This window comes from Denticeps clupeoides, chromosome 5 (genome assembly GCF_900700375.1).
Source record: "Denticeps clupeoides chromosome 5, fDenClu1.1, whole genome shotgun sequence".
In the NCBI taxonomy this organism is placed as follows: domain Eukaryota; kingdom Metazoa; phylum Chordata; class Actinopteri; order Clupeiformes; family Denticipitidae; genus Denticeps; species Denticeps clupeoides.
Window position 1 is genome coordinate 4035321 of NC_041711.1, and position 9176 is coordinate 4044496.

Sequence of the window (9176 nt, forward strand, 5' to 3'; positions counted from 1 at the left end):
ATGTTCATCTCTAGCTAACCTCCAACTTTTACTTCACTGCTTCTTCTGTAATAACACTGGCGGGGTCCAGTGCAACGTTTGGGTCATGAAAATACACCCTTGTGACACGTTCAGTGCATAGATCAGATTTCAAGATTTCTTCTGCAGCCAGCCAGCGAAGTACTAAAACTTACCATCTTGTTAAGTAAATGTGATTTTAACCCTCTTTAGCTCAACTATTTGATTTGCTTTTTTAATTTTTTCCTTCAGTGTGTCAATATAAAACGTTAATGCATTATAAGGATTTTTGTAAATTAACAATCATTTTAATTTATGAATAGCCTTGATTTAATAATTATATTCAATCATTATAATGCAAGTGTTTTCTGGTGATCAAATATCGCAGAGACACATTTTCTGAAACATTCGTAGTTGCTCTGTAGTAGCAGGCAATCTGGGCGTGGTCGTGCCCTGAAGCATGCAAGAGGAAAGTGAGCACACCTGCTGGCACAAAGCCACACATGCACCAGCGCCGGAGACACGGCGGACATGCGAAGGCCGCATGTCCCAAAGAGCCGGATCAGGTGAGCAGCGGCCACGCAATACGGGAGCTCAGGTCACTGCGCTGAAAGGCTCTTCTCGGTATAACTTACAAATTTATGTGAGGATCTAAAAATGCTTCTGCTCTCCTGGGGCTTCCAACTGGTCAGACGTGCAGGCGAGATTGTTCGAGAATGACCCCATGATGACCTTCACACCCTCATTCATGTGCTTATTCAGATGTTCAGGTGTCCCTGTACCGATACAATATCACCACGTAAAATACCGCGATATATTGCGGCATCGATATTTTCCCCCCTGGCTGTGATGGCTGTATAAAGCATGTTTAATTATTAGTGCATATGATACACAAGGCAGAGTAATATTCCCGCATGTTCCACACAGGATCTGTGTGAAGCGCCAGTGAATCAGGAAATGAACTCATATCCACCAGCGGTCTAGTAGAATGGACCTGTTTTTAGCACGAGTAAAAGCGGCCGCCGATTATTTAAAATGATGTTTGAGAAGACAGGAGTCAGGAAGCGCAAGACATGGAGAGGAAGACTAAACATAATACATTTGGGAAATGAGGCCCAGACGGGAAAAATATTCACAGGCAGACAAATTCAGAGAGGAAAAATACGTGGCATTGTAATTCGCAAAAAAAAAAAAAAGCTGCACAATAAAGAATTCGATTCCAAAAATAAGGAATGCTCATCGTGTCTAGTGGACTGATGTATTTGATAGAACACGGGTGAGCATGGTTATGTGTAAGTTTTTGGAAAATTAAAGGATAGTGTTTTGGTTAAAGCCATTTTAGGCCTATGCTGCCCCCTGGTGGTGAAAATCTATTGTACCGCTTTTTTACCCGGTCTGTTAACCTTTGACCTTAAAGTGTTATAAGAAGACAGGTTAGAATTCGCTTTTAAAAACGAACATGTTCTCATACACACACGCATACAAACGTACAAGTGATCCACGCAACAATAATCAAAGAATAAAGGTTTCTGTTGTAATTTAATTTTGTAATTGTGCAATGCAGTTAATCTTTATTTAGGTGACACATCAAGGCAAAGGATTCGGAACACAGTAGAGCATACGGAACAATGTATGCTCAAACAAACGGAAATTCAGGTAGAGCAGATACATTCAACGACACACATCCCAAATGTACGAATGACAACGAAAGGCCTGTTAGCAAAAAATAAAAACCCTCGACCGACGTGAAGAAAATATTTTCCACTGTGCTGCATTACAGCGTTTCATTACTGATGTTGCAATATAGTGTTGCATTAGAACTATTCTTTACTTCCAGTTACGTGTTCACGGTAAATAATGACCGGTTGAAATGTGAACGTGTCTTTGACGTGTCGGTTTAGATTCTCCTTAGAATGTTTTTTATAGTCTTACGGAGCATTTAGCTAATTACATAGAAGTCTGTGATGTGGCAATACTCTCACCACATCTTGTTACCACTCAGCATGATCTAGCGACTGTTCCTTTAGGGCAGATATGCACAACAAAGCCACTTCGAGTCAATCACCAGCCAAGAATAACGTATTGCACATGGGAGAACGTGGTCGTGGTGAAAACGAAGAACTATACTATATCACGTCTCTGAACTGGCTCACAGTAACAGGAGTGTAGTTTATTAAAAGTGTTTTGTGGGTTTTTTTTTTTTACATTAATGATTTTTTCAAAGTGTACGGTCCCTGAAACCGACTGAGATACAGCGAAACGTACGTAATGCATGTAACGTTGGATGTAATGGACACCTCTTGTTCCATCCGTGTCCAGTCATTGTCCCAGTGGGTCGCAGGGTGTACAATTTTCCAAAAATTACCAGTGAGCTATGGACCTTGTAATCTCCTCCCACTTTCCCCTATCCACTTGACCTGTGGTTGGCTAGTTAGTCTTGGCCATGCTTTTGGTCTTCAACTCTGCCAGTTTGCTGGTGACAAAGTTCCATTTGAAAGACGCCTCCTCACTGCCCCCTCCCAGAGACGCGTACTTGGAAAAGCCCCCACCGCCTCCTTCCACTCCACTCCCCTCCCCTCCTTCCTGGTTCTCTACTTCTAGGCTCCTCCCACCATTGACATTCCCCACCTCCTGACCAGCATCTGACTCCGCCTCTGACGCGACCGCAGCGGCGGCTGCTGCCTGGGCCTGCTTGGTCTGCTGCCATTTTGTGGCAAAGCTATCCCAGAATGCAGCGTTGCGCTTGGTGGGTCGCGGCTCTTCAGGCCTCACTGCTAGTGGACTGGAGAAATGTGGACAGGTTAGAGAGCAGTTTAATAATTTGGGGTCACAACTGCATGAGGATAGTGAAATAAAGGTGGAGGTGGAGAAAAAGGGTACCGGCCCACTCACTGGTCGGCAACAGGCTGGCTCTCCGTCTCCGACTCCAGCAGCTGGTGTTCATCATCCTTGTTGAAGAGCGCCGTCATGCTCTTCCAGCCTTTAGCCCCTGCTCCCTGCATCTGCAGTCACAAGGTCACACTCTGGGTCACGAACTGGCGTTCCAAACAACATTTTATATATATACTTGTTATATAATGTTATATATATATTTGTTATATAATAATTTCTATTATATATATATATATATATATATATATATATATATATATATATATATATATATATGCGCGCACTTGTATATATGTGTGTGTGTGTATATATGTATATATATATATCGTTTTTAATAATTCTGCAAATAATCTTTATTCAAGGCAGCGCTCACTTTTTTGGCCAGCTGCGACACAGCATTGGGACCCTCTTCTCCCTGATCCGGAGTCATGTCCACTTCAGCTTCAGCCTCGGCCTGGGAGTGAAAGAGCAATACTGCATGTCACGTGCGGCTTCCACCTGCCACCATTGACGTCTGGTTCCATTTTAATAAGGTCCCTATTCATCAGTGCCAGTTCTATAGGGGGCGCGTTTGCCTATTTTTGTAGTAAAGCGAGTGAAAGCTGCTTCAGGCTGTTTGTCACGGCCCCGCCTCACCCCTCCTGGCCGTACCTCCTTTTGCACACCGCTTTTAAATCACAATGTTTTTATATCACAATGTTCAATACGCTATAATAATAATAATGTTCACCGCTATAGTGTGTTTGTTCTTCGTTTTAGGAATAATTCGGACTCATGGTGGCGTTACTTGGAGAGAGGGTGTGCTCGGTGAGAAAAAAAAGTCTCAATATCAGGCACATCAGTTTCCACAGAACCACCTTTCTGCCCGGTTCCAAGGCGACTCATGGAAAGCACGCTTGTCAGCGCTCCCGTATAAAACCCGGCGCCATCATGGGAACAAAACCAGACGGACACAGGCGGACTGTAATGTAAACACCGCTCGTTCTGGTATACGTGACATCTACAATATCCGTCACTAGGATGCCATCCAAGCTCTACCCACACATCTAGCGCCGGTTCAGGTTACTGCGCCCACAGGAACAAGTGGGTCGTGCAGCTCAGACTCCCACAGACCAGGTGCTTGTGGGTAAATTCGCTGCTCCTGACTAAATTTCTTTAGCCATGTATAGAATGTTTACATCATATGAACATTTCATTTATAAGCAGCGCGATGAAATATAAATCCTGCAGAAAGATGGTAAAAGGCATTATTCCCATGGGGTGTGTTTGTAAGGTCAACAGGTCACCCCCTCTGACCCCTTCGTGGACATTTCTCGCGATTCCTTTAGCGCTAATGACCGGCGATTGCTGCCACGAGCCACAATTTCCTGCATGTCCCCAATGCTGCATTTGCCATTTAAAGCATAGACGGGCGGTCACACAGCCGGAGGCGGAGTGGAGTGGTGTATAATTGACGAAACTGAGGGCACACAGGAACATGCACCAGGACCAGACCAAAATGTCTATATGCACTGTCCGCCGGCGGTCGGAAAGGAAAACACGGGCGGGGGAAACAGGGAGAACCCGTTGCTTCAGCACACGTCGAGACTCAGACGTCCAGGATCTTCATGAATGGAAATACTCACCTCTTCAGCAGCATCTTCCTCCATGTCCGGATTCAAGGTCTTCATCACCTTGCTCTTGTACACCTTCCAGAGCGGGGTCATGTCGGATCTTCCCTCGATTCCCAGGCCCTGCTGCTGATCAGTGACTCTCAGGTTGGAACCTCGCAGCCTGTCAGTGCCACCATCCAACGGAGCAGCCCTCCCAGTCGTCCCGGTTCAGCAGCGGCCCCGTCCCATCCAGCAGTGCCACGCCCGGAGTCCCCCCTCAGAGCTCAGCAGGCCGGTGCTGGTTCATGGCCTCTGTCCGCCTCGGCCGTCGACCGACGTTGTCCGAACAGGTCGGCGAGAGGAAGTCACACCGGGCCCTGTCACGGCGAGCGATCCCAGCATTGGTTACCTGGAAACAGGTGTGGATTTCCTCATGAATATTTCACTGCCGTCTTTTGAGAGGCGAGCCTCCATTGTGGGCGTAGCAGTGCGGAGCGGGCCCTGTAACTCAAGCCCAGAGAGTGGAAAGCGCCAGGGGCCATCTTCTGCTGCCTTTTTGTCACCTCTCTCGGAACAAATCTCAAGGAGAATCAAATCTCGCGTAACGTGCGCAACTTGGCCATCTTGCCCAGCACGCCGCAGTAAATTGTGGGCTCGTGCGCCACTGCCGCACATGTTTCAGCGCGATGAGAAGTTGTGTCTGGTTCGGCTGTATTTATCGTCACAGGAACCCGCGAGACGTCGCGGCCTTCTTCATTTCTGCTGCCAACTTGGCTTCCTGTGCCCAGTCTGTGGGTAATCGGAGCTGCTCTGGACTCTGTAACGTAGATGGAGACGGATGTGAATGTTTTATGACCTATAGGGTTTCGTCCAGCGGACGGTGGCTGCGGAGTGTTCCAACCCTCGGCTGGTCTTGCGTTTGGTTCCCTCGCTTATTTAACCCATTGGCTTGAGGAACAGCGCCCGGAGTCTCACTCCAAAACACAACTCAGGACGTCTCATAATTGAATGAATTCAGCACTGCCGCACACCTCACACACACACACCTCAACACACCGACAGAGCAATCCGTACGAATCCTCTACGAGCGTCTCCTGTTCAGACTCCTCCGGTGACCAGTGTGCATTATTCAACAGCGGCTACAGCAGAAGGCTTGACAGGAGTCAGCCCATGAAACACCTTTCATGGTGCAAGGTGACGGTAATGCTAATCAACAAATCCAAATGGGTTCATTTTAATATTGAATTAAACATGGCATATTAAACTAACCTCTTCCTTTGCGTTCGTCTTTTAATTTGTTCACATTCTTCAAGATTGCGCGGATTCAATAAAGGTGCTGATCCCAGATAAACAATTCCCTGCCAGCAGAGGGACCTTCTGCACCATGTAACCTCACACCGCTCCTCAAATCTGGTCCTCCTGCCCTGATTTGGGCCTGGTTTCTTCTAAAAAATAATGCCATCTACTCTAAACTGAACCAGAGTGCTTTTGTGTCCTTGCGATCTCTGCGAACTCTGCGCCACCGACCTGCAGACGGCAGCGTTCAGCCTTCCATCGGAGAATATTTAAATAAGAATGCTGTAAAACTGTACGGATTTCAAATCAAATTCAAATTCAAATTTTATTTGTCACATACACAGTCATACACGGTATGATGTGCAGTGAAATGCTTTCTGCAACTGTTACAGACCACAGTATTGCAAATGTTGCAAGTAAACAATGAACCAATATGCAAATATTGCAAACATAACCAAGTATTACACTTTTACGTCTTTAACATAAAATATGTGTAACTGGTAGGGTGAAGGTGTGCAAATGAGTTACAGTTTTTACAATGTTTAAAGAAAGAAGAAAGAGCCATAAAAGAAAGAGCAGAAAAAGAAAGAGCAGAACTTCTTTGAAAAAATCTTTAGTGACCTCTTGAAGCCCTGAATATCATTGTCAGGGGCCCTGCATTTACAGCCTTTTGTAGGTCACATAAAAATGTGGTAAGGGACAATAATAGTCGGGCATGTGGTCATGGAGAGTCACACTGACTATTTGGATCATTTCTACATAGGCCAGGGGTCGGCAACCTGTGGATTTTATTTTTATCATCGTATTTTATTTTTATCTGATTTTTTTTTTATCATTGCTGTTTGAAAGGTGAAGATTATTGTGACCTTTGTCGCTCAAAATACGCGTCACAAATGCCATACGTACCTATACTCCTGCCAAACCGCCTGGTCTCTCCCACCCGAGCAGTTTGTTCAATTAGAGTTGCGTTTCAAAATCTGAAGAAAACAGATGTTTGTAATATTTAGTCTTTAGTGATTTGTATATGCTGACTATAAATTGTGCAGAGTTAGGGTGACTCCTCATTCCCCCGAACACGTCCGGCTGGCTTTTAAGACTTGTCTGGGTTCTACACGCATATTTGTGCTAGTAAAAAAGACACTAGCCTAGTTTTACACATGGCATACGAGTAAAAATAATATATGCAGTGTTGTACATTTCCAAAGTTTTAAAGGTCGCCGACCCCTGATCTGAAGTGTCCTTTTATGCGCGTTCATAACGTCATTGGCCGCCAGATGGCGCTATATATTCACGATGAAGCTGCAGTGCGGCTCTGTGTGTCTTTTTGTCCCGATATCTGGAACAAAATGTACAGAACACAGTGTTCCACACATGCAGACCCCTCCCCATGTCTCTCCCATGTACCAGTGTGAGCGTGTGGGTTGGTGCATGTGTGTTCACACGTCTCGCTGGCTCTCTTTGTTCCATCCGTCTCAGGTCCTGCACTTCTGAAAAGCAGAGGAATGGAATTGGTCTGTGATCAATGTTCAGCGATTTAAAAACCACAAAAAAAGACCATCGTAGCTGTTGGAGTGAGATGGTCAACGAGACACCGCGTGAGGATCTGGCCTTTATGCATTTGAAATATATACATGCTAAATATATTTCTGAACTGAAAAACAAGTTGTTTGAATAATAAATACTTTAGTCGGGTCAAACCAGATAGAATCCTTGGATGGGATGCTCCATCACCACCTCTCCATCGTCACATTCTCTTACAACGCTATCCCATTTCGTGCCTTATTTGCTTCATATGGATCTGAAATATGTGTGCCAAGGACAGTTCCAGTGCTGGCACCAAGTCACAATCTCTCTATCACATATCACCTCTTTATCCCCGCTGACACATTCTGTCTTTCTCGTGTACATCAGGGTCTACAGCCATCAGGTTCGCAACACTGTGATGTTCTCCCCTCCATTTCAAGTACAGGCAGTAGTGCAGTAAAGGTGTTTCTCGTTCTTCTTCGGGGATTTGTATTAAAAGCGCAAATAATAATTTTTAAAAAGTGAAAGTTGCAACGATTTCATTTCATTTGAGGAAAACTGTTGAAGTCTGGAGAGTTCAACAGCGAGGACTGGGGGTCGGTTTCTCCCGACTCTGCAAACTAAGCAAACGTCTGCAGGTGGAGAACAATATTATATTCCTGCTCAGTCTCTTTATCTACAAGCATGTCATTGTTTCATGGAAATTCAATATTTTCCTCCATCTTATATAAAACCGTGGTTGTTTTTTTCACGGGTTTGTGCTGGTGCATTTTGCATTGCATTGTGTGATATTAATAAACAGCGCCCTCTGAAACATGAAACTTATACAAAACCACTAGTTCTTCTGCATCATTATTAAATAGATAGATGGCTTCATTGTCAATATACAAGCACAGCCAGATAACGTTTGGAGCAGACCAGAAGATGCACAATTAAACTCGGGTTTTCAACAAATAGAACATAATTAAAAACTAAATAAAAGATTCAGTCTAGAGCATTTACAACTTAAAGTAAGTAGTGGGTTAAAGTTCAGGTAAAAATGGGGATTGACGTGCAGGTAAGATTATGATAAGCATTCCCGTGCAGCTCTAGGCAGACAATGTCTGAGACCGTACAGACTTCATCCACACGCGGGCCACATAAAGGCTCAATTCAATTCATGTGTTTGGCCCACGGCCCCCGTCAGGAAATTTCCTGAACGGGATTTTTGTTCCGGAGAGAGAAAAGGAAAGGCACGGTTCTGCAACAATGTTCCACTGATTCTGCCAGTTTGATCCCATGCATTCGTTCTGGGTCCGTCTGTAGCCCCGTCTCGCTGTCCAGAGATGCAGTGATTAACCTTCTAAGCGGACCCTGACTGACATGGGGCCCAGCATGAAGCATTCCGCGGGGCGGCATCTGAACCCCGCAGCGTTCGGTTTGTCTACTGTGCCATCCAGCAACAGGACAGAATGTTCCTACCAATATAGTGCATTACATAAGGACTGAGCGCCGAATCTTGCAAAAAAGTCTTGACCTCGCTGTGGACGAAGGTATATTTCTGCTCGTTCGCCCATAAATGGAGTTATGCAGGTTCTTCTCTCTCCAATAATAATGGTGGCCCCGTAATCAGAAGCCGAGGTGCCACTGAGGTGCCACTGAGCAAAGTACCGTCCCCACACACGCCTGTCATGGCTGCCCGCTGCTCACCAAGGGTGATGATTACATTTTCATTTACATTTACATTTACAGCATTTATCAGACGCCCTTATCCAGAGCGACTTACAATCAGTAGTAGTTACAGGGACAGTCCCCCTGGAGCAATTTAGGGTTAAATGTCTTGCTCAGGGACACAATGGTAGTAAGTGGGATTCGAACCCGGGTCTTCTGGTTCAT

The 9176-nt window shown here is 45.2% G+C and overlaps 1 protein-coding gene across 1 annotated transcript; it reads right to left on the bottom strand.

Moving 5' to 3' along the window:
• Window positions 1-1517: 1517 nt before the first annotated feature.
• Window positions 1518-4933, bottom strand: LOC114790879 (uncharacterized protein C1orf232). Its single transcript, XM_028981296.1, has 4 exons — window positions 4515-4933; window positions 3263-3343; window positions 2890-2999; window positions 1518-2779 (listed from the first exon to the last, which is right to left on the bottom strand). The coding sequence occupies exons 1-4, from the start codon at window positions 4593-4595 to the stop codon at window positions 2425-2427; spliced, it is 627 nt and encodes a 208-aa protein (XP_028837129.1). The 5' UTR covers window positions 4596-4933; the 3' UTR covers window positions 1518-2424.
• Between the last annotated feature and the right edge of the window lie 4243 nt (window positions 4934-9176).